This window comes from Malaclemys terrapin, chromosome 11, assembly GCF_027887155.1.
Source record: "Malaclemys terrapin pileata isolate rMalTer1 chromosome 11, rMalTer1.hap1, whole genome shotgun sequence".
NCBI lineage: Eukaryota > Metazoa > Chordata > Testudines > Emydidae > Malaclemys > Malaclemys terrapin.
The window spans coordinates 70,187,216-70,214,092 of NC_071515.1; the positions used below are offsets into that span (position 1 = coordinate 70,187,216).

The 26,877-nt window shown below is 41.7% G+C and overlaps 1 protein-coding gene across 3 annotated transcripts in view; it reads left to right on the forward strand.

Moving 5' to 3' along the window:
* The first annotated feature begins 278 nt into the window (after window positions 1-278).
* HSPBAP1 (HSPB1 associated protein 1) overlaps window positions 279-26,877 on the forward strand; it is a 63,703-nt gene continuing 37,104 nt past the window's right edge. For all 3 annotated transcript variants that reach the window (XM_054044656.1, XM_054044658.1, XM_054044657.1), the window contains exons 1-2: window positions 279-369; window positions 23,083-23,268. In XM_054044656.1, the coding sequence (XP_053900631.1) occupies window positions 333-369; window positions 23,083-23,268 (223 nt within the window). In that variant the 5' untranslated portion in view covers window positions 279-332. The remainder of the gene's footprint in view (window positions 370-23,082; window positions 23,269-26,877) is intronic.

Genomic DNA, 26,877 nt, shown 5'->3' on the forward strand with positions numbered 1-26,877 from the left:
CGGGTCACTCCCTGGGTTCCCTCATCTGGAGCCGCTTGGGTGCCAGGAGCCTGAAAGGCCCTTGGCCGGGGTTCTCCATTGTGTACTGAGCTATGCGAGAGCTACCCCACCCCGACCAACCCCCCGCTGCTGGCCGGAGCCCCCAGGACTGGTCAGCGAGCGCGTGACCACAGCGCCCGCCCCCTCCGCACGCAAACAAACCCACGTGAGGGGTCCGCTGCTCGCACGTGATCGGAGGGGGCGGGGCTGTTAGTGACGGACGAAGCGTGAGCCGGGCATGTTTGTCCCCTAGCCCCACCCCCTGGTGCTCTGCCCGAACCCCCGGCGGGAGCATGGCAGAGGCCGCAGCCCTGGACCCCCCGCTGCCCGGTAGGTGGCCCCGGCCGGCTGACGTGTGCGCTGCGGTGGGTGTACTGCCGGGCAAGGGGGCGGCTTGCTCGCAGCCCGCCCCGCTCGCAGAGCGCGCTGGCTGCCTGCTTCTGGCCTGGCCTTAGATCGCAGCCCGTTGTCCGGGCTCTGAGCTGGCCCCCAGAGTGAAGTGCCTGGCTGGGTCTTCAACACCCTCTTTGCAGACGGGGCGCTGGCGCCTTAGCGGCTCCCTCCCTCGCTGCCTGAACACGTGTGCACACACATGCACGGGTTGCTCCCAGCACTTCACAGTCTGGCCTCCCTTAACCTCCAGGCATGAGTTCAGTTCCGGTAAGTACCTCCGTGCTAGCAGGTCTTCGAGACGTGCATTCCTCTGCACTAGCAAACTCAGCCCCGCTTCAGCTCCACTGGGGGTAGCCAGCAGTGGAAGCTGAGGTGTAGACAGGTTTTGCCTCCTGTGGGGAGTCCTGTCTGCTGTACTGCATCCACTGTTCCTAACATCGCTGGAGCTGTACCCCTGAGGAATTACATCTACAAAGGTTACTGGTGCTGACAAGGCTGTTAATGTGTCATGTGCATGGTCCTTTACATTCGTGCCTCTGGCGAGTCATTACTACTTGGGGCTTGGCTACAGTGCAGTAAAGGAGCCCCGGGCGCACTAGCTCACTACCCGTCCACACTGGCAAGGCACGTAAAGCGCTCTGACCCCACGGCTACAGCGCTGCTGGTGCTCCACTTTGGCAAGTGGAATAACATTTGCTGCATCCCCGCTGGAGTGCCACGGCGCCAGTGTGGACAAGATGTTGCATTACTGCGCTCTGATCAGCCTCTGGAAACATCCCATAATCCCCTTAAGTCAAATGGCCACTCTTCTCATTGTTTTGAATCACTGTAGGAATTCGGATATGCCGTTTGAAAGCTCTGTTTCTGACAGCCGGCTGCTTATCTGCTCCAAAACAGATAAATGTGCTCTGAGACAGATTAGTGTGGAATCCTGTGTGTGTGAGAGAGAGAGGCAGGGGGGAGGGAGGGTCTGCTGCTGTCTGAACTTACAAGACAGCATGCTGACATGCTCTCAGCCCCCCAAAAGCCCACTCTCTTCCCCCCAAATACACACAACACACTTCTTGTCACACTCCACCAACCCCCCATTTGAAAAGCACATTGCAGTCACTTGCATGCTGAGATAGCTGCCTATAATGCACCGCTCCCAATGCCGCTGCAAGTGCCGCAAATGTGGCCATGCCAGTTCGCAAGCAGCTGTCAGTGTGGACTAGGGTGACCAGACAGCAAGTGTGAAAAATCGGGACAGAGGGTGGGGGTTAAGAGGAGCCTATATAAGAAAAAGCCCCAAATATCAGGACTGTCCCTATAAAATCGGGACATCTGGTCACCCTAGTGTGGACAGACTGCAGCGCTTTCCCTACGGCGCTCTATGAAGACAGGTTTAACTCACTGCGCTCTACATCTGCAAGTGTAGCCATGCCCTCTGATTTTAAAAAGGGGAAGAAAAACTAACAACAAAAGTAGGAAATTAACAGCCCAATGACATTAAACGCATTAAGGCTGTAAAATGTCAGGAAACACAGAAGTTAAAGTTCTCATAGTAACATTAACTTGCCCACATGAATATCCACTTCATATTTCCAAGTTAAGATTTAAATTAATTGTATTTTTAAAATAAATTCTGTTTTTCTATTTGCTGTTTTCCAGCATTACAAATTATAGATTAAATCTTATTCTCTCTCTCCACTCACCCCTTATATCCTTCTGTAAATTCCTCTGACTAATCTTCCACTGGCCCTTGGGATGTTGTGCATCATGCATCTTCCTTCTGCTCCTTCAGATCCCCACTCAAAGTCCACATTTCCCTCAACAATGACCAACACTCCCATGCCTAAAACACATATAATCTTTAAAGGAAACTCCTCAGTATGTATGGGTATCTTATTAGTACAAGCAACCTCATTATATGTACTTTGCATAAATCTCTCTGATCTGATATCACCTCTCCTTGACTTAAATGAGACTCCTTGTGATTCACCTATACAGATCCAATTGCAGGATCCAGGATTAAATTTGCTTTTGAGATGCTATAAAAGTTGGTGTTGTGACAGGTCATCCACTTGCTACTTTTTTTCTTTAATGCAAAAGGAAACAAAGAGGTGGGAAAGAGATCTGGTTTCTGCTGGTGACTGCTAGATATGACTTGGATGGGCACAGTTCCACCAAATGTAAACTACCCTTATAGGCTGCTAGTATTGTTTTATAATAATGGTGGTCTAAATAAAAAAAATTAAATCCCCATTAAATGTTATGATATGGATTTATTTTTTTAAAAAAACCTCAGATGAATTTACAGTCATCTGTCATGTGAGCTAAGCTCATTATAAACTATTATCATTTGAATAAATTGAAGAATATATTCAGTTCATTATGCCATAGATATCAATAGGTAATAGACTCTGTTTACCACATGCAATTATCATAAGATTAATAGCTTATGCTGCACAGTATTCCAGTTTCTCTGAAAAATTATTTATTTCAAATTGGCTTCAGTTCTGTCACAGTGATTGGAAATGTAATTGATAAATGGCAGTATGTTGAATTGGGGTAAGCTGGGTAGTAGGGTGCACCAGAATTTATCTCACTAATACATCTAAGCAGAACATCAATGAAATTCAAATGATACTTAACCCCTAATTCTGCAATTGGATCTGTGCAGGTGGATCCTTATGCCCTTATGGAGTCCCATGAAAGACTATGGGCACTGGCATAATGGTATGCCCATGCAGGTCTGATTTCAGGATTGGGGCCTAAACTAGGAATTACAAGCACCAGGGTGGATTGAAGAAAATTTATACCAACCTAAATAATTAGAAATATGGGCAAAAAATAAGAAAATGAGATTCCGTCTAGACAAATTCAGGCTAGTTCACCTGGGAAAATATAATTCACACACAATTATTTAATAGGAGACATATGGATAATAGCAGAGAGTAAATAGATATGAACCTTAATGTGAAATGGCAGCCAAACTAGATCAGTCCAAATTCAGGCCTGGCTCAATTAAGTAGTGTGTAGAGGTATCAACCAAGATAAGTGCCTCATAGTGCGAGGTGCTTTACAAACACTAACACCTCACTATATTACAGCCGTGCCCCAGAGATCTTGCAATCTAGTATAACTACACTGCTACTGTAATTTCACTGACTCATTAAAGTAGGGCCAATGATAACGTGCTGTCAAATGCAAAAGATAAACAAAGAGGGGGGGGGGAAGAGATTTTTTCCCCCCTCTAACCTTTTTCAGTTATAGTAATCCTAGGTGTTTTTTATTACACTAATGAGTAGAAAATATAATTCATTCAGAAGTGTGACTTTTCAGTGCTCTTTAATGTTTAGTACAGTGATACTCAGACCTCTGTCATTCTGGAGCCAAATTAGCGATCAACATTATCCAAAAGAGCCAAAGTATTGTGAATTCATTGTTTCATTTAATATTTTTATATTTATAATATTCTCACAGCAAAATGACGGACCAAGGATTCTACAATTGGTTAATAACATAGTAAAAGCATCCTGATTGGCTAATAACTTAAATTGGTTAATAATTAAATCACTGTATTTTAATATCATGTGCTGCAAAGAGTTGCAAGAAACATATTAAAGAGCCACTTGCAGCTCCCAAGCCTCAGTCTGAGAATCACTGGTCTAATAAGTAAATACAATACTCCCCTGTTTTTACCATAGTGTAAAAAGGAAGACTCTGAATATATGTGAATAATTAATACAATAAATGCTCAGTAATTAATTCAAGCCTTCTCATCGTCTGACTGTTTTGGAGTATATTTTGACTCTCATACTGACCAGTAAGAACTGATATATTTTAAGCAAGAAACAGCAATAATAACAAAAAATGAGCAGCAGATATTAAAATAGATAATGTAACGCTATCTTTATTTACTATTGATTTCATATGATTAAAATGATTTATTTTAATTTTATTTGAAATCATTCCACCATATTTCATAGCACTATAACAAATATGCAGATATTCCAGTGGTGGCATGACCTTTTCTAGCTATTTAATTAACACAGTAACATTTCACATGAATTTTTCTTGTTTGCAGGATTTCATACCATTTAAATTTGTTAATGTAAAGGAGCATTGCATTGTTGATAAACTGTTGGAAATCAAATTATCTGGCAGCTAACTGATTGCATTATTTCACTCATGGATATAACACTTCTCTAAATATGCTAATATCACTCTTTCCTCCATATGATGGCATTTTTCCCATTCTCATAACTGACATTTATATATTTGGGTGTGGAAATCTCTGCATGCTTTAAGCTCATTATAATGTAACCTAGACACTTGAATATCATCAGATCAGCTAAACGTGTATTCAGACAAATATGAAGATTTTTTGACTCCTAAGACTTACACAAGTAGAGTTTTATGGGGTTTTTTGTTTGTTTTTGTTTTTTTAATGTAGTAGCAAAGAATTTGGTCATGAAGGGTTAGAGTTCTGTTATGAAGTTGAGAGAGACAAGGTAGGTGAGGTAATATCTTTTATTGGACCAACTTCTGTTAGGGAAAGAGACAAGCTTTTGAGCTATACGGAGCTCTTCTTCAGGTATAGGATAGATTCTCAAGCCAGGTCTACACTACCACTTACTTCGGTACAACTTATGTCACTCAGGGGTGTGAATAAGACACCCCCAAGTGACGTAAGTTACACCGACCTAGGTGCTGGAGTGGACAGCGCTATGTCAGCGGGAGAGTCTCTCTTGGAAGTGGATTTATTATGCCAATGGGAGAGCTCTCTCTCATCAGCATAGAGTGTCTTCACCAGACATGCTACAGCGGCACAGCTGCACCGATATAGCGCTTCAAGTGTAGACTAGCCCTCAGACTGTCACAGCTAAATACAAGGTGGAACAGATTGTTTAGTGTCGGTAGTTCACACACATTTTAAGGACCATTTAAGATGAAGTGGCCTGATCACACCCCTGCAGTCATAGGACAAAAAGGGGAGTTAGTGGCTTACAGATTGTTCTAATAGCCATAAATCCAGTGTTTTTATTAAGACCATGATTTTTCGTGTCTAGAAAAGTTATGAATTTGAGCTCCCAGGCTTGTCTTTTGAAGGTATAAAAGAATATGCTATAATATACTAAGCAATCTGTTCCACCTAGTATTTAGCTGTGACTCTCTGAGTACCTTTTCCAGACCTGAAGAAGAGCTCCGTAAAGCTTGTCTCTTTCATCAACAAAAGTTGGCCCAATAAAATATATTACCTCACCCACCGTGTCTCTCTATTATCCTGGGACCGACACAGCTACAACAACACTGCAAACATGAAGTAGGGAGATGTTCTTTTGAAACTGCTCCAATCTTTCATGTAAAGGCAATTCACAATGCCTGCTATTATATATGTCTTAAAATTAACTGTACAAAAATTTGAAAAAGTGCATTGCTGTGCATATAATCCTGTTTATATCATAATATCTTTGATTGGTTTTGTTTGTGGTTTTTATGGGAGTCTTGTTTGTTTTGGAGAGGGTACTAGGGATTTTCTAAAATATTCAAGATCTCTGTACATTTGCAGGTTTCTGATAGTCAGTGTGAAGTTCATTATAAATAAAAATAATTTACATTGGTATTTTTGATTGAAGCCAGCATTAGTTAGACAAGAACTAACAAGCACTTGAGACCAATTTGCTATTCCCACACACCCAAACTTGGTTAAGGTGCAGTGAAGCTTGAAGGCACATGTCACTGATCTGAATGCGTATTATTTTTCAAGAATGTTATTTAACAACCAACCCCCAAACATTCAGACCCCAGAAAATGCACAGTTAGGGTTTGTCTATTCAGTGAAGTTAGTGTACCGTAAGCTAGAGTGAGAATTTAAAGCATGCTAGTGGCTTTGCACTAACTCCCCATGTGGACACCCTTACTGAGCACTGAGAGTACCCTAGGGTGTTTTGCTTAATGTGTTTCTGAAGTGCATTAAGCTACAACGCACAAAGGCACTCTTACTGTGCTGTAGGAGTGTCCACACAGGGTAGTGCACACTAACTGCTGCAAGCATTTCCACTGTGTAGACAAGCCCGTAAGGTTGCGCTTCTCAAAAAAGGCATCCAGACCACTTTAGATTTTCCTTGCCCCTTAGAGATGATAGCTACCATCTTCGTTCTTTGCACAGAACATCAAAAATATGAACCAGAGAACACTGATTCTGTAACTTGTTTCATATGTTCATGTCTCTCCATACTAAGTGAATTCCTTTTGTCACCACACTAATGGATGTGCTGTTTCCATGTAATTGCTCTAATGTAATGATCTAGGCATTTGTGATTTATATATGAAGATATTCGATCTTGAATAATTGGCTGCCATATGGAATCAAAGGAGGCACGGTGCACCTTACAAAATCAAATAATTTGAGGAGCTGAGTGCCTTCAGGGTGATCAGGCCCTTCATGAAAAATGGGGAATGACTGCCTTCAATAAGCTGGTCTTTCTATTGAAGATGGTGCACGACCACCAGAACATAGATAGGGACACTTTGGAGTGGGACATTATATATAAACAGTGGAGAAAATCTCGGGGTTGAAGAGAGATATTTTGATACCATTAGTAGTAGTTTGTCTGCTATAAAGCTGTGAAATTTAATATATTTCTACATTCTAAAGCTGTACTTTCCAGTAAAATTCTGTATATTCTATCTCTCTGGACAGACAGTAATTTCTCTATTGAGTGTATATGTATTACGTAAAACAACTAACATTAATGCAACTTTAAGATTGAGAATTCATTCAGAAAGGTCAGGGGATTCACACCTTAATGGACAACATTAGGTCAAATTTAGCCCTAAACCAAGGTTTTTTAACAGCAAGTTTTTGCTAAATCCAAACTATGAAATTCAAAACAAAATGCTGGAAACAATGTTTCATAAACAATTATTCCCCTTCTTTGCTGGAAACCTAAACATCAATATTATGCTAGTGGAGGGGTGGGCAAACTTTTTGGCGTGAGGGCCACATTGAAGGGCGAGGTAGGGAAGGCTGTGCCTCCCCAAACAGCCTGGCCCACACCCCCATCCGCCCCCTCCCACTTCCCGCCCCCTGACTGGCCCCCTCAGAATCCCTGACCCATCCAACCACTCCTTGTCCCCTAACCGCCCCCTCCAAAGACCCCCCCACCCCTAACCTCACCCCCTATCCAACCCCCCTGCTCCCAGACTCCTGACTGCCCCCCTGTCCACATCCCCACCCCCTGACAGGCCCCCTGGGACCCCACGCCTATTCAACCCCCCTGTACCCCATCCCCTGCCCCCTATCCACACCCCTGCCCCCTTACCATGCCCCTCAGAGCAGCACGTCTGGCAACTGCGCCGTCCCGCCGGAGGCAAACACACTGCTCTGCTGGAGTGTGCAACCCTGCTGCCCAAAGCGCTGCCCGCGCGGCGGCATAACTGCAGAGGAGGAGGGACAGCAGGGGAGGAGTTGGGGGTAGCCTCCCCGGCTGGTAGCTCAGGGGCCGGGCAGGACGGTCCTGCGGGCCGGATGTGGCCTCTGGGCCGTAGTTTGCCCACCTCTGTGCTAGTGCATGAAAGTGAAATTGATTAGGAACTGACTCAAAAGTTAAACTCACCAGACTATTTTCATCAAAGGAAAATGGAAACAAGCATAATAAACAATGAAAAGCGCTGTTATTAAATATTTACATTACAGTAATGCCCAAGCCCCAATCAGGATCGGAGACCCTCTTGTGCTGCATGCTGTATAAACCTCTCTGGACATGTACACAATGGATTTTTCAAATTTCTTTCAGTTTAATAATCTAAGGTGTTATTAGCACAAATATTTGTTTTGTTGTAAAGTATATATTTTAACCTGACAGCCCTTTAAGAAACTATACTGCATCAATAACTAACCATGATTATGATTAAGATTTTGTCATGGTTCTTTTTAGTAAAAGTCACAGACAGGTCATGGTCAATAAACAAAAATTCACAGAAGTCCATAACCTGTCCGGGACGGGGAGGGGTATCACTGACAGCCCAAGCCCCGCTGCACGCGTGAGGGAGCAGCTGACAGCTTGAGTCCTGCCACTGTCCTGGGAGCTGACAGATCCTCCAGCCCCGCCGCTGCAGGCAGGGGCTGAAGCCAAAGAAGTCACAGAGGCCTGTTAAAGTCCCAGAATCCATGAACTTTGACAAAACTATATTCTTAATCATGATGCACATCCTATATATATACACACACACACACACACTTATACTAGGTAGTGCATATGTGAACCACTGCCCCCTGCTGCATAGAATAAGAACTGCTCAATTGTATTATAGGCCTATGGTTCTCACCCTTTTGGGGCTTAGGACCTATTTGTAAACCTTGATGGCCTGTTGTGACCCAGTAAATAGCTTTAATGCAAAAAATACCTAGCTTGCTAAATATGTCTTACCCACAGTATATACATGTTAATGTAATAAGTATTGAATAACAATGAAATAAGTACACCATTGTGACGGAATACACTTCTGTATTCACACTCTGTATAAAGATTATTACAATAGTGTGTAAAGTATGCCTTGTAAGGTATCCTTTGAAAATTCATAATTTGCTGGTCAGTATTGTCCTGGTGAAATACGTATGGCAACATTGTATGTGAAATTATAAGATTCCCCTGTATGGTGTTGTTAACACATTTTCCAAACCCCACAACCCTGCCCAAACAAAACTTGGCAAACAGGTCTGTCCAAAACAAAAAATTAAGCGGAGCACACATTCCTAATTTAAATGTAAATACAGTCATCAAGCAGGAAGGGACGGCTAAGGAAGTTCAAACAGGTGGAAAAAAACCAGCAGGGAATATCCATCCGCATAGACTCTCTGACTCCTGGTTCTCAGCTGGAAATTTTTTTCAAGAGGGGACTGAAACTCTGAAAAGGAGGGACAGACACCCCAAGGTGCACCCCTTTCTCTCCCCCCTGCCCATCACATTCACTAGACCCAAAGAGATGAAGGAAGCAGACATTGAACTCTAGGAGGGGTGGCAGGGAGGGGTCCTGACCAATGGAGTTCGGTCAGTAAGCATATGATGAGAAAACTTTGCTTTGACTCTAATATAGTTTGTTAGCCACCAGAAAGCATTTCATCTTTATTTTTCTTCTAACCATTTCTGACTTTTATGCCTCATTACTTGTACTCACTTAAAATCTCTCTTTGTAGTTAATAAACTAGTGTGATTGTTTTATATAATCCTGTGTGTTCAAGTTGAAGTATCTGGGTAACAAATTGTATTATTCCCTTAAAGGAATAACAGACTCAGTATATTGGTATTGACCAGGAGGGGCTGGGCAGTACAGGACATACATTTCTGGGGGGAAATCTGAGAGTGGGAGTTTGTTGGGATCACCCTGTGGCAGTCTTTAAGGCTGGTAAGAGCCAAGGGGTGGCTGGCTGACTGCAGCACGCACACAGGCAGAGCTGGGAGTGACTTACATGCTGGAGGCTGTTTGTGAGCAGCGAGGTTACAGGGCAGGGTGACACAGCTACTCGTTAGTCTGGATTGTATCCTGGTATGTCACAACCACGTATACCATTGCAGCGGCTCCCGTCCCCTGGGGCTGGGCTCAGCTCCCTGCTCTGGCCATTGCGATCTCTGGGGTTGCAGTGTTGGTCAGGCTTGGCCTGACCTCCTTAATGAGGGTCTGGCCAACCCAAATTTGGAGAGTAAAGTTGTGACCTGGCACATGGGGTCACAGCGCCACTCAAACTTGATCTGACTGGCCCTCCATCATCATGATGAAGGGGTGGCTAGGCCATACCAGAGTGGCGCTGCAACCTCACAGTGCCTGGAGAGGGGAGCCAAGCCCAGCCAGCACTGTGGGACCGGAGCTGCAGGAGCCACTCCTGCAGGGTGAGTGTAGGGTGAGTTCTGCAACCCTCCCCCATACCCCCTGCGGGCAGAACCTGACCCTTTCTCAGGGCCTCCCGTCTCCTGGGTGATGGACTTGATTTCCCCCTCCCCCACTGGGACATCCACACAACCCTTTGACACGTTCTGGTGATGCAATTTTGGGTTGCAACCAATGGATTGAGAAACCGTGTTATAGGCTGTACACTGTTACTAGCTAAAGGGAGTAGTCCCTTTTGACCAGAAAGATCTATAGTCTCTCTCTCTCTGCTATTGCCCTGAAGTTCTGACTATGTTGTACAATACAGACCCATCTGTGAGGTCCTACATGACTACAAATGTCAGTGCATCTTATAGTATGCATTGAACAACTTACAGTAATATTAAAATTGACCATTAACAAAGAAAGCAAAAAATAGAAAACATTTTGTCTGTATAATGTGGCTACACCATGTGATGGGGTGGGATTTTGTAGGCTGTTGTTGGTTGGTTTGAAAAATGAATGTTTAAATATCCTGACTTGTGAATTCTCAGTTTTTCTACTGTGTCATTGTAGCAACATTACTCTTTGCATTAAATATCCTGTACCTTTGAAGAAAGTACATACAGGGTTGTGATCGGGGTACACAAGTGCTGCAGAAGCACTTGAAAGGTACTTTTTTGCTGCTAAATCACTCTCACAGCAGTGTAAGTGGATGTAATTTATGTGCCAAAGGACAAAGGTGTGGATTTGTGGCAGGCAAGAAAGACAAAGCCTCCCCCACACACCTTACATCATGTTGGAGATTTTTGATCCTTGGCAACAATGAAAGTGCAGCTTGAGCACAAAGCTGGTTTCTCAGTTAATGACTTGAATCACTTTTCAAGGAAACAGGTTTCAGAGTGGTAGCCATGTTAGTCTGGATCAGCAAAAAGAACGAGGAGTACTTGTGGCACCATAGAGACTATCAAATTTATTTGAGCATAAGCTTTCGTGGGCTAAAACCCACTTCATCGGATGCATGCAGTGGAAAATACAGTGGGAAGATATATATACACAGAGAATATGAAAAAATGGGTGTTGCAGTTGGTATGGTAACACCCATTTTTTCATGTTCTCTGTATGTGTGTGTGTGTGTGTGTGTGTGTATATATATATATATAATAAATCTTCCCACTAGTACTCCTCGTTCTTTTTCTTTTTTCTTTCCTTGAAAAAAAAACCAAACAAACTGTAGGTCAGGTGATATGTCATCAGACTCTGCATCAGCGTATCTTGCAGACTGATCACTCTTTGCTATTAGCAGGATTCTTCAAGGATGCTGTTGGTAGTGGGTGAGGTCTATTTCTTCTCTCTTCCGCTACTCCTCCACTAATAGCAGAGATCAGTGACAGTTTTATCACGAAAGTCTCATTGATGCCCAGAGAAGTTGTATCTAAACACTCATGTATTGCCCTGAAATCTTAACAATATATATTTAAGTGCCTCCTAGTGCCGTAAAATAGTTTGTAGTTTTGCAGACCAGTGTAATCACATGCAGATTACTGTAATATTTAAAAAAATAACACTTACCTTGTGGGTGTAATTGAGAAAAATTTTAAGTTTAAGTCCCTGCCCAGATCATTACATTTACTTTTGGTTTTGAGGGGTTTTGGATCCCCCCCTTCTTAACCATCCTCCCCTGATTGCCAGGCACTTAGGAAGATGGAGGTTAGTTGACTTGAGTGGCTTGGCACTCCCAGAGTACTGTATTCAAAATACCTGGGGTCGTCCTTTAACTCTTTATCATTTTTTTCTCTTTATAAGACGTTAGGATGATAAATTCTTACAGATTTGCAAGCAAAACAATGTAATGGGGGTTATTCTACAAATATTTTCAATAGAACTTGTTCTCTTTCCTTTCGAAAATAATTCTAAACCCTCTCAATTAAACTCCATTATTTAAACAGCGGGGTACATTGGCAGGAGACAACTACTGTTCGCTAATGAATTCTTGTAATTTGCTACATTATTCTACTTTAATGACAGCACATTTAACTTTTTAATGACTGTACATTTAACTTCTGAACAACTTTAATCAAACCCACTTTTCTGCAGACTCCCTGCTGTGCTAAACTCTTTATTCCCAAACCCTGCACAGTATTCAGAATAAATTTTAAATCAGAAATTGAGAACTGATTTTTCTCTTGGCAGCACAGAGAGACTGGAAAGTGATTGTCAGAAATCATCACTACCCTTTCACCTCCCCCACAGTATTAAAATCTGGATCCATTGTTGGATATTAAAACACCTCTTGTAAAGATGATTGGCTTTTCAATTAGCAGATTGTTATTTTGGAACGTAACAGCAATGAAGTGCCATTGCAAACAATGCAAAACATCTGTGCCAAATCATATAATTTCTTGCAGTAATTGAATTTGAGTTGAAACTTGACAAAGTCTGATTCTTGGTTGGCTTCTAAACATGTCTCGTGTAAAGTCAAAAAGTGGGACAAATTATTCATTCGCCTTTTGTGCAGTGGAGATACATCGCTTGTTGGGGCCAATAGAAAAAATTAGTTTGCTAATATCTTGTCTCTTTTTTAATCAGATTACAGTTGGGCAGCAGAAGACAGTCTCAGTGTTTCCTCTCTTTAAAGGGAACATACATCTCCACTCCCCGCTTCCCCGTGGCTTGTGGCGTACTATGTCCAAGATGTGTTACTGGCATTTTGTTTCCTTCGTATAAATTTTACTTTTACTTATCAAAGACCAAATTGTGTACTGATTTACACACGATACAATGTGGGGAGTTTGCACAGGGTATAAATCAGTGTAGAATTTGGCAATTAGGAATGAGTTTAAGTAAAATTGAAGGTAAACCAGAGGTATTAGAGGAAAGAACTTTTCTTTTTAAAAGCAGCAGTGGCATATCTTGCATCAACTGACAGGCTTAATAAGTTATTCACGATCATTAAAGCCTTGATCTTGCAAGTATATGCTTAACTTTACTCACATGAGCACATGTATTATAGGATTGCGCCTACTTGGAGATAAAGAATAAAAATTTAGAGGAGTGACTTGTTTTACTGCATTGAAAATAAGATTTCGTGTTAGATACCTGCAGTTCTGAGCAAGAAGTATTTATCCATAGCTCACAGCCACACAGTTAATAAAGCAAAAAATCACTACATTCATTTACAACAACTGACATGCACCAGGGAGTATAAAACAATTTAAATGAAGTAGTACATGATTAAAACAATTTTGCCTTTTCAAACCTGATCTTTTGTCCTATTTTTCACATGACAGAAACATAATTATATTTTTGTGTGAAAGTTTAATGTGACATAAATATTTTATTAAGTGGTATGATATGACCTGAATATTTAGGAAGTTTTACCTTCTATTTCATGCCAGGATTTACTGGCTACATTCTTTGCAGTTGGCTGATAATCATCTCCCTGGAGTAGATAGCCTTCTTAACATACTGTGTGTATCATGGTGCTGCCCATGAATTCACTTAAGGAATGAAATAATTCGTTCGACCTGGGTGAACTTTTTGAAAAATGAATATTCTATTTAGCTTGCTAATTACCAAGAGGCATGAAGAGGACTACACCAGAGATCTCCTCCTGGTTAAGAGCTACACAGGAAAGAGCTTGACAAATCCTATCGCAGCACCTTTAGATGTGCATTTTTTCACTTGACAGTGCTATAGTCAGCCCAGAGGAAGGAAGGAGGTAACAAAAATTTGAAGCAAAAAATCTACCTTCATATCTCCTGTCAACTCTCATTGCCTACAGCTCTTCAGGAAGCCGTGGAGGGGATTGATATAATGCTGCAAAATGATAAATTAAATGAATATAGGGAGCTTTCAGGAGTCTCAGATTCCAGAATGACTGATCCCTCAAAGACTCTTGATGCAAGTGTCACAGATCAGGGCAACTGCACCAATATTCTTCCTCTATGGTCCACCCACTCTCGGGCTTCCAGTTCCCCAGCTGTCATGTCTCTCTCCCTCCTCACTGGGTTTTTTTCCAGGCTGCCTACACTGAATTCCCCAGCGAATTAGACTTCTTAAGCACGGCTGCTGTGCCTTTTCCTCAGAGGCTATAAGCAGCACAATTGCCCATAGGTATAAGTTACTACACAGCTCCTTCTAAGCAAGCACATTTATTCTTAAGGTGAAAGCATTACAGACAAATAAACAATAAAAGAACCTGAATGCATGCTAACTAACCAGAGATCACCCCCAACTCTAACAAGGGCTATGGCAGGTGATCAGTCCTTCAGATCCCACCTGGGGGTATTTCTGTGGTTATAAGTTCATAACCACCTGGACTCAGAACAAGCACCCCCATGACTAGGTCAAGTCCTTCCAACCCTTCCAAGGAAGGATTGAGACCTCTTGGACAGAAGGCCTGTCTGTTTGCTGGATCAGAAAGCAGGCCTCAAGTCAGTTTAAACTTAGGCTTTTTATCCAAAAGTCATTTCTTTGTCTGTTGGTTCAAACTGGATTCTCTAGAGAACCAGTATATGCGAACCTGTCCAGGTTAGGGGTATCTCTCTGAGGAGGTTACAGCCTGAGTGAATTTGCCTGATCCCTTCCCACTGTCTCATCCTTCCCCCATGGAATTACTTACAATCTCTGGCCCATACTGATACACATATGTAATACAGTAAGATCTTCCAAAGATACAGCAAGTTCTCTGTTCCTGGGGATTGTACCAAATCATACAAATTACCTAAATAGAAAAGGGCTTTCTACAAGACTGTTCTCTGAGGCTTCAAGCTCCAGGCAATTCTTGCCACTAAGAGGCCTTTTTTCCTTTGCCAAAAAACTAACCCACCCACTCTCTGTTCCTGGGCAAAAGGACGTAGGGAGTTTTTGTTTTGCTTTAATTAAAGAATTGCTTATTTGCTGTACACAAACTGCTTTTTTACTGAATGGAGAAGGTGTTTCAGTACCTATCCAGACAGCAACGCTCCAAAGAGAGAGTTGAGAACATATTGGCTCTAATTCAGGAGTGGTCAACCTGAGCCTGAGAAGGAGCCAGAATTTACCAATGTACATTGCCAAAGAGCCACAGTAAAATATAATGACTGTCTATGTATATATATGCACACACATAATTATATAATTTGATAATCATATTTTATATGTTTATAATGTATAATTAACAATAATAAAAAACTTACCCTTTTACTTAGTGGGACTTCTGGCAATCCTTGCTTTCAACAATTCCCTTGAAGTTTTATTTCTGTTTAGTTGTGCTCACAAGCAGCAGTTCTCTTAAGTGGCTGTCTGTCAAAATGGATCGGTGGTTGGATTTCACATGTTGGAGTGTCGAGAAAACAGACTCACAAAGATAGCTTGAGGCAAACAAACATCAAGATTAATTTTAGGGCTGCACCTCTGATGTTGGGGTATTTATCCTTTGGTACAGATTTCCAGAAAGTAAGGGTCCCCTCTGTCTTCTGAGCAGAATTCAATCTGTCATCTTCCAAAAGTTCTATTATTTCGGTCTGGGATGTTGCTTCATCAGTGACTAAAGGATGCTTCAGACAATCGGCTTCAGCACTAAAAGGGTCAATCAGAAATCTGAGTTAGGTCTTTTCCGCTGCAAATCTTGGAATCTTTCCTCAAAACTGTCCTTACAATCCTTAATCATGCTCGTATACCTAGTTGTGCTCCATTTTAGGGGTTCTGCTGCATCTTCTTTTGATGTGGCTTGAAGTTGTGACATTGAGGGAAAGTGTGTCAGCTGTCCCTCAAGCATTTGTCTGAGAAACAACTGCAGTTTGTTCATGAACACAAATACGCCTTGCACTTGATCAGACAGCAACCGGAATTTTCCTTGCAAGTCCACGTTTAGTTTATCCAAATGCAGCAGCATGTCTGCAAGAAATGCCAAATCTAGAACCCACACAGGATCTGTAAGCTCAGGCAGTATTCTGTGTTTCTCCTCCATAAACAATTTTACTGGTTCCAGAAGCTCAAAAAAAACCAAAACAAAACGGGAAATAACTTTACCTCTCGAGAGACACCAAACTGCACAGTGAAATGGCAAATCAGCAGGGGAGTCGTCTTCATCCAGTTCTTCAATTAGATTTTGAAATTGTCTGTGATTGAGTGCATTTAAGCAAATGAAATTCACAGTGTGCAAGACAGGTTTCATGACATGATCAGATTTGAGATTTTTAGATACTAGTTGCTTCCGATTGAATAATACAGTGAAATGTCCAAAATTCATGAAAGCTCTCGTCAGACTTACAAAGCACTACTAATCCATTCGCAAATCCCCACATGGATGGAGCTCTGTCCGTTGCAATGGCAGTGAGCTTGGTAAAGGCAAGTTGTTTTTCACAATGACCAACATTAACGCCTACTTTAGATCTCATCCACGAGTTCTGTGCCTTAGTAACACGATATCGAGGAATTCTTCCCTGATAACACAGTCGTCAGACACAGTGCAGGCAAATACCGATAATTGAGGTTTATCCTGTGCATCGCATGACTCAACCAAAGTGATATTCAAATACTCCCACTGCTGAAGTTGCGAGTGCAGTTGCGATTCAATGTCACCGTTCAGGTCAGAGATTCTGCGTTCTGTTGTGTGACGTGAAAGCTGCAGACCAGAAGTTTTCTTCCGTAGATCCTTGTGACAGGACTGAAATCACATCAGTGAGGCATGTTTTTTTACGAACTGACCTTCAGAGTAGGGCTTTTTCGCATGGGCTATGTGCCAGGCCACATGATAGGAGGCTAACGTTACTGTTTGCTATTGGTTGGAAAATCTGGTGAGGAACTGGGGTTCTACATCTTTTCTTTTTTCCCCAAAGTGTTCAATGTTAAAGTGTGGAGTTCAGAACCTTGTGGGAATTCTTGATCCATATGTGCAGGGCTCGAAGAGAAGTGACACTGCAAGTTTGAAGATTTGAACTGAGAGATACACGTCTGGCAAAGAAGACACATGGCCTTCCCATTACATTCAATGAAAAAGTACTTATTCTTCCACTCCTGTTGGAAGCCTCGATTTTCATCTGTGTATTTTCTCTTCCGTTTGCACTTGCCTTCCATTGTTAGATGGTGTAAGAAAAATATTGATAAAAATTTCCACAGGAGCACAGTGTTTACACTCCCATTTCTGAGTCCAAACTGAGTAATGTGCTCGCCGCGAGAGGTGATGTAATGGCTATGGAACCTAGTCACCATGTGCTTGTGCAAGGATTCAAGGAGACACAGGCACCGACTTTCCAGAGTTGAGGCCATCAGAATTGAGGTTGTCAGTGCCAACATTCTCATTGATGCCTTCTTCTTACCGCCAGATGATGGAATGGTGCATGCTTGCGGGGGCACTAGATGACCTCTTTGGTTCCGTTTTTGCCATTATTACCTCCTCTGGGTCCAAACTGATCCTCATTAGTTGCTCCAATATGTGTAGCTCAAAACAAGCATCCCTGGACTTACTGGGTGCTCAACCCCCTGCTCTGCCCCAGGTCCCGCCCCCACTCCTTGGGGGAAGGGATGGAATTTTAAAAATTACCTTTACCTTATTTTATTATTTTAAATTTTGCAATAAAATATGCCCACATGACTGGAGAAGGTATGTGATTTTGACATCACAAGAGAAACTAGAGTAATTGAAACAAGAAAGGATTTTTAGTTGGTCTCTGTTTTTATTTGACATAAGTACAAACTCTCTATGGCTCAAGCCCCAAGCTTCCTAGAAGAGAGTATTTGTTTAGATGCACCTTGCTAAAGCACAAGGTATGTGTATAAATCAGTTTAGAATGACTCTCAAAATCAACAGTTGGCTGAATGGATGCTGTAATGAATCTTCCCACCCCTTCAGGGAGAGTCTCTATAAACAGACAGGCTTTTGCAGTACGCCCCAACAGTTGAGCATCTTAAACTATACAATGTAACTGATGTTTCCACATTAAAATGCAATTGTAAAAAATCCTACAAGCAAGAAAACTGCCATAAATTGTTTGTGTTTCTTTGGATTTATGTCCTTAAAAATGAAACTTTGCAGGCTTTTTAAAATCAGACCAGGCAAAAGAACAGCTGTGTGCTGATAAACTTAGCCTAACTAGGAGTAATTTTATTTTACTGTATGTTTGAAAAGCTGAAAGACAAATACGACCAGCACAGCTGCCTAGTCATGGAAGGCTAACTCTGCTTTATATCACAATGAATTGCACCAGGAATTAGCAGTTTAGGGTGGTATAATTTTTTAAAAGGTCTCTCCTCCCAAAGTTCTGTCTGTCCCTCCAGCAGTGTCTGAGCTTTGCCCTTAATCTTTGACCTAGTGTCACAGCAAAAACATGCTGAGTAGCAATCTGTTAATCATACCAGATAGCCAGCTTGCTTGTGACTGCACCAGTATCTGCTGTCATGCTCCCAGATGAACACTTTTCCTGAACTTGCTTTTTCCAGGTGTATTAATCTATTGCTTGGTAACCCATTGCGGCTTCTTCCTGGTGTACGGGATAACATATGGCAAGGCATATGGTCCCCATGAGACCTCCATATGGTTGGGTATTAATGTAGTGGAGTGTGTGAGGCCGAAGGCCAGGACTTATCTTCACCTTCTCTCTCGGCAGTGCCATGAGGAGTTTTTTCTGTTTATAAGAGGAGAGCTTATAAAAACCTCCTGAATTAAGAAATGGCAGCTATCTTTAAAAATATTACCGTACTTTTATCATTTAAAATGAGTGAACAGAGAGGCCTTTGGTTTATTCTTAAAACTTTACATGCTGGAATTTTCATAAGAGCTAAAGGCAGTTAGGAATTCAACTTTCATTGAGATTTAGGGACCGAATTCCCTTAGTCTCCTTTGACGGTTCCAGACTCAGTGCCTCTATGGGAGTAGGAACCAGTGCTTCCATAAAATACAAAAACTTCATTTATTCCCGTTGCAGGGGGTCGTGAGGTTATTACATGGGTAGTCGCGAGCTGTCAGCCTCCACCCCCAAACCCCACTTCACCTCCAGCATTTATAATAGTATTAAATATAAAAAATACATTTTTAATTAATGTGGGGGGGGTTGTAATCAGAGGCTTGTGAAAGGGGTCACCAATAAATAAATTTGAAAACCACTGGTCTGAACTCTACTATAAGAAGAAATTGAATTTATCCATTTTTCTCCAGGTGGATAAAAATCAATGATTTTTTGAAGAAAATAAAAAAAGTTTTTTTTATTTAAATTAGATTTTTTTATTTTGTTAATTAAATTATAATAATTTTTCTTTTTAAAAATAAACCTGTTTAAAATAAAATCTGGATTTAATACAAAATATGATAAGGCCTAAATTTATTATCATCTCTTAAAACATTTAAATAAAAAATAAATATGCTGAATCCATTGTTGAGTTAAAGGCTGGTTTCCTATATAAAGAAAGCATCTGAGGGAAATGGCTAACTTTTGAGGTCTAGATTTATAAATATGGAACAATAGGTCAGCCTAAGTAACTTAGGAGAATGCATCATTTTCAAGAGACAGCTGAGTAGGAAGTTAAGCTCCTGTCACTTTCACTTAGGCATATTTGAAAATTTTCCCAGGCTAACCTGAAGTAATCAGTTTAATTCACTGACAACAGTTAATCCCTCTGTTTAATAAATCATTTACTTGTAAATGTGAAACACATTTTGATAAGAGAAGTTAATGTATCCATAACATTTAACATAGTTTTGTTGAATAAAAATCTATGCTGTTTTGTGCATTTAATTAAATGTCAGTTACCATCCTAATGCAACTTGACACATATCATGAGCAAAAAGTTAACTAATAAATAAGCAATATATCATTCACCATTTTCTAACATACTAAAAATTTACAATTAAGAATCTGAAAATGTTAAGCTATGTAATTGCTTACTAAATATATATAGTTGCAGTTTACCCTCCTAGGTAGTAAAACGATGTACCAAATCTAGTGAAAAGGCTCTATTTAGTTGTAAATCAACATGTTTTAATAGTTATATCAACCAAGGAAAATGAACGTTTATTTAGAAACTAACTAGAGAACAAATGAAACAGATGAAGATCAATGATTTCAAGGCTTTCCACTTGTTGATTTAAATTGCTTTGATTTAAATAACTCCATCCTGTTTTTCTTTTTCCTTTTTTAACATACCAGTTTCTTGCCAGACAAAATTAGCCTTTCCATAGCGTTTAGGAATATAGAAATCTAGGATATCCAGTTATTTTTATATTTTCTAAACATTTATTGATTGATTAAAAACTGCTGTGTATGCTGAAGAATTTTTTTTTATGAACATTGTTCTTTCTCTTGGGTGTCTAAACTGAACCTGTGGAAGTCTTGTATGGCTCACAAAATCAGATCTTTGCTTATGTTATTCCACTTCTACATGGTATGAAACCAAATCACATTGTCCCTTCTACATCTCGTTTGATAAGTGCCAGGGCTTTGTGTTTTTCTAAAATAAATGATACCATGACTTCTAGGGACAACTAGACTAAGTAAAGAAACTGAACGGAGTTTTCATATGAAGCATAATATATGAGGCAAAGAAGTTTTTATATAGGGCTTAATCCTACAAGATACTAAACAGTCTGGCCCCAGCCCAGCAGAGCACTTAAGTACATTCTTAACTTAAAGCAAGTAAGCAGTCCCACTGGTTTCAATGGAACTACAGTATTCACATGTTTAAGCGCTTTGCTGACTTGGGGCCAGTCTGCTCAGCACTTTGCAAGATTGAGCCCATATTGCATTTGTGGTTTTCTTGGCTTTGCCAACAGCAGTATAATTTTCAGGGTGGAAAGCTGGTATTTGGTTAATGCTGGTGATCACGCAGTCTGCACTTTGAATTCAGGTAGCTACATTCTTTGACATCCCGGTTTCCACTGGAAACAATATCTTTGTAATTTTACTTTTCTGTTTTATCAGTCAGATCCACATCAGTTTGACCATTGCTAATATCCCCCAAGGACCGGGAACTTTATCTTTGCTAAACTTTTCTCTTCCCCAAGAAAAACGTACAAAATGAACTTTTATCATTTGTGCAGTAATTGTTAATTATTCAGTATCAGTGCCTCTGATGGGATACCTTTACTTTTTATTCCATGGGAAATACAGTACGTGCCTTTATTGCTTATTGGTCAAGTTTTCCATCAGGCATCCTTGTGCTTTCCCTCAGACCACCCCTTGCAAATGGGAATTGCCCTTTGTAAAAATCTCCCGGGCCACTCCGCTGTCCCCTTTGAAATCCCTGCTTTAAAACTCACCTACAAATGCCTTTTAAATGGTTATGCAGTAGGTGTGTTGGGCCTCTTGTTTATTACATGAGCCAGACTTGTCTCACTGTTACTTTGTGCTTCCCCTGTCTTTTTGCTTTATCCACATGTTGTCTCTTGTTTTGTACTGGGGCAGGAACCATCTTTTCATATATGTGTGTATCATACGTAGCATAATAGGGAGCCAGTCTGTAATTGGAACCTCTAGGCACTACGCCAGTGAAAGTATTTATTCATTAATTAATAATAGTTGGCTCTCTCATGGCACTGTCATGAACCCAGAGTGAAAGCCAGCATGGGGTACTGCCCTAGGAGCAGCCTACTAGGGAGACTCACTTTCACAGTCACAATTACCTTTTCAGTTTCCCTGCCACTCTGAGGAGAGAGTACTCTACATTAGGACTATACCTAGTGCAAGGTTTGTCTTCTGGCATGTTGGCACAGCTATGCTGCCTAACACACTGGAGGGGTAGAGAGTGTAGAACCAAGACTCCACCCCTTCCCACACACCTGGGAGAACTAGTGGCTCTGCAGATCCTGCTTCCCCTTCCATACTTGGAGTGGTGGTAGGGGAAACTAGCACAAGGGCCACCTTATGATGTGCTTAGGCACTGTGCGGCATGGGCCATGATTTGGCCCCCCCAAAAATTATTTATTTATTTTTTTAAAGGAGGAGGAAATTGGCAGGGTTGTGTGTGACAAAACAAAGTTATTGGTCCTTCTCAATTTTTTGCATTATATGGATACAAATTCTGGATGAGTTATTATTCTAACCTTTAGTAAAATTGAATTTATAGTTTTTTATGATCCAGAAATGTAGTCCACTGCCCCAACACTGTGGAGCTGTTATCTTTTTTTAAAGAAACTTTACCTCTCAACACATTCCTAAAGGGAAGTTGTAAAACTGCCAAGTTTATACAAAGTTGCCAACTTTTCAGCTTGACAGTTTCAGTGGGGCATATAAATCTTTCCACAACTAAGGGCTAAATTGAAATCTGGGATTAGCATAGTCCTTGGATTGGCACTTTTGTCTTTTAAAAACCTGTAGGTGAAAATAATTTAAAATAGATCTATATCTATCTTTTGAGATATCTGCTGTTGTGATTGCACTGAAAGGAATGAATGTTTAATTCATTGGTTAAAGTCAGATGCATTAGGCACTCGGTGTGCCATCTCTGATGGTATGCTGCACTTTTCAGAAGGAATCCTTCACAGAAGGAATGTTAGTCATAAAATTTATATTCTCTAAACTTTGGACATTAATCACAAAGCTCTTAATTGTCAGAGTAATTCTAAACCACTGGGCTACATTCTACATTAGGGAACTGAAAATCATAAATAATTAACAGTGTTTGTATTCTGGGTGTTAATGTACCTCTTTAAATTCTAATTTAGGATAGGATATGACCTCTCAGGAATTGCAATAGAATTTTCATTAAACAAATATAACAAGTACATAGAAAAAAATCAGCCATCATCGAGGGAGATATTAGTAATTTGTGTTTTTCACACTGTGTGAAATCCTCTCTACAACTGTTTGTTTCTTTCCAAAGGTGAAGACGTCAAACCTTTTACTCCAGAGAAAGCCAAGGAAATTGTGATGTGTCTACAACAACCTGCAGTGTTTTGTAACATGGTTTTCGATTGGCCAGTACTATATTGGAATGCTAAATATCTTTCTGAGGTGTTGGATGGAAGGACAATACGGTTTAGGATGGGAATGAAGAAAAGGGACGCAGGTAGGATTTTAGATGGCATTAGGTTACATTTAGAAATTCTGTTTAATATCCTTCTTAATCCTCTGCAATGCTTTCATGCCAAATGTTCTTTTCACAGTACATTACATCTAACAAAGACTGTGGGTGAGAGGAATGAAATGGGAGGTTTGTTTTAGCCAGTGATGTCTCATCTTTCTCTCTCACTGGCTCTCTTTTTTTTTTTTTTTTTCTTCCCCTTTTAACATTTGGATCAGTAAGTCTAATGGTTAGAGCTGACTTCTGAGAATCATAAATCCTGGTTTCCTTTCCTGGCTCTGTTACATAATTGCTGTGTGGTCATCCCTAAATCACTTAGATGTTTTAGATGGTAAGTGATGATTTAGATCTTCAGAGGTGCTGAGCATCCCCATAGGAATTGCTGGGCTGTGCATATTTGAAAGTCATGCCATTAACCAACCTGTTTGTTTCTTCATCTGTATAATGGAGGTAATCCTCATCTGTTTTATAGGGAGTTTAATTACTGTTTGTTAAAACATTTTGAGATACTCTGATAAAAGATGCTATAGAAGTACAAAGTGTTAATAAAAGCATTTGCCATAGCCACTGTGAGCTTCAAGACAGCATAGAGCCTAGAACACAGAACCTCCTGCTCTAAGAATATGATTTGAGTCAATTGTGGCTTTGCCGAAAGCCCCATGTATACCCTGCCTAAATAGCAGACTGAAAAGTAGGCTGTGAGTCAAAGCCACAGCCTGCCTCCTACTTTCTCCCTGCTAAGGGGGTGCGATATACTTTTCTCCATCCCTATGCCTGCTCCAGCGTACACCCTCCCACCCAGTTCAAAGGTGCAGCTGCACTAGCCATTGTGTTGGGAGGGCAGAACCAAAGCTCTACCCCTATGTGGGGAGGAGGGGTGGAATGACGCAGCCTTTTAGCGGCTACTGTCTGTGGTTACAATCCGGTCCAGACAGGACATAATTAAACAGTTCTGAGTCTATCCAGTAGAGGGCAGTGTCTCACACACACGAGCTAATTAATTAGGAAGATTTAATATTTTTTTTTAAATGAGTCAAAGCAACACCAGGAAGATAAAAATATGTAACCAGTATAATGAGATACTAACAAGCATGGAATTGACAAAGTCTATGTTGGGTTATTGTGGAAGACAAGAACTGCCAGATATGTAATACTTAGCATTTTATGTTTTCAAAGCACTTTACAAACAAGAATTAATCTTCTCTTCACCCCTTTGACATGTGGACTAGTGGTGAGAGTATTGAACTGATATGCAGAAGACCTGGGTATTAGTCTGTTCCTGGCTATGCCACCCACCTGCTGGGTGACCTTCAACAAGTCATTCCCCCCCGTGCCTCAGTTTCCCCATGTGTAAAATGAGAATAATGACACTGACTTCATTTATAAAGCTCTTTAAGATCTATTGATAAAAAGTGCTATCTAAGCAGCTATTATTATTATCATTGCCATTTCACAGATGGTACCATATTGATACCAATGGAAACTAGCACAATACAGGCAATGGCCGTGAAGCTCTCCACAATGCTCTGTTAATGTACTTCCACCTTAACATGGAGGAAGCACCAATAGGAATGAAAGGGTAATTTAGTCTCAGTGTCTGTCAAATCTTAGGCATCTTTCTTGAGGTTGGCAACTAGAGTTCCAGTTGTGAACACCTGTCAAGAATTGGACTGACACCAACTTACTTGATAAGAGTCCTTGTATAACAACAACTTTCAGTCATCAGGGATTCAAAACAGTTAGAGTCTTCATATTTTAAGATTAAAGTCCTCGTATGTCTTGCCCTTCATTGCTGATCCCTGGAGACAACCAGTCTCTAGGAAATCAGTTTTGTCTCCAGAACCACACTGTTATATGCTAATAGAGGTTGCAAATGTCTTTAAGAAAATGAGTAGAGCCCTCTGGGGTTGTACTGTAGCTAAGTGAGGATCTTGTTGCAACAGAAAGTGTTACATTGTAAGAATTTGTTAGATAAGCCACCTAAGAGTCTAAAATAATGTAATATATTTATGGTGTTGCTAGAAATAAGTAGCTTGTTTGCTATCTTGTGCATTAACATTGTTTTTCTGAGGGGTGTTTTTGGCCCTTTCTTTCCTATCACTGTTATCCAGATCCAGGATCACTTGTCCAGACAAAAATGAGGTGCTGATGGTACTATAGATTATAGGGAGGAACTGGAGGATATAGCAAAGATTATATTGGCCCCTCTGATTGAGTGTGTTCACCTGCCATTAGTCACCTTAGTTTACAATATAATGGTGGTGTTAGATGATCCTATCAGTGGTCAGCGTAACAACAGCCAGGATGGTATTTTCCATCCAGGCCTGGCTAGAGGGTTGCAAACATTTATTTCGGACACAGATATTGTCTATGTTCATTGCCTCAAGATTAGACTATTGCTATGTGCTCAACCTGGAGTTACACCTGAAATCCATTCAGAAGCTGTTTCAGATTGAGACAAATCACTTGTTCTTCTTCGAGTGCTTGCTCATATCCATTCCATTAGGTGTGCGCGCGCCGCGTGCACGATCGTCGGAAGATTTTCTACCCTAGCAACACCAGCGGGTCGGCTGTGGAGCCCCCTAGAGTGGCGCCTTCATGGCGCTGAATATATACCCCAGCCGACCCGGCGCCCCCTCAGTTCCTTCTTACCGCCCCTGACGGTCGTTGGAACTGTGGAGCGCGGCGTAGCTGTTCTCCACTCTCCCTAGCTTATCCAGTTATTCACAGTTACAGTTATAGTTCTAGTTGTTTATAGTATATAGTTGGTTATTCACTTGTTTATAGTTGTTATATAGTTAAAGGGGATTCAGGGGGTTCTCTCCCCCTTTTTCCCCGGCCGCGTGGCCGGGCTCATGCCCAAGGCTCCCGGCTTCAAACAGTGCGCCTCCTGCGCTAAGCCTATGCCAACAAGCGATCCGCACGACTCGTGTTTGAAGTGCCTGGGAGAGTCCCATCAAACAGACAAGTGCAAAATCTGTAAGGCCTTCAAACCGAGGACCAAGAAGGAGCGGGACTTTCGACTCCGGCAACTCCTTATGGAGGCGGCACTTAGCCCAGACGCTCCATCGGCGCGTCAGGCCCCGGCACCTAGCACCTCGGTGCGCAGTGCCCCGGCGGCACCGACCATGCCGACCACGTCGGACAAGCCTCCACGGCACCGGACCCCATCGGCACCGCACTCACAGCAAGTGCCTCGGCGCCGTTCACTATCCCCGGGACATAAAAAATCCCATAAGGCGGGGACCTCAGTGCCGAAGACGCCGGCTCCCCCGGTGCCGGGGGTAGAGCCGCGTCCACCTGTGGAGCACCGAAAACAGGTGCCTCCAGCACCGTCGACTCCGGCTCCGAGGCCGTTGAGTCCGGTGCAGACAGAATCACCACCGAGACCGGCGGTGATACAGTGCCTCCCGTCGACACCGGAGACCTTCGCGACGGCGAGAGAATTGATCGCCCTCACGGAGCCAGCACCGCCCCAACCACCGGCACCGTCGGCACCGTTGACTCGCCCGGTCCAATCTAGGGGAAAACCTGCCTTGATGCGCCCTCCATCGCAAGGGCTGGAACCACGGCACCGGTCCAGGTCCCGAAGCA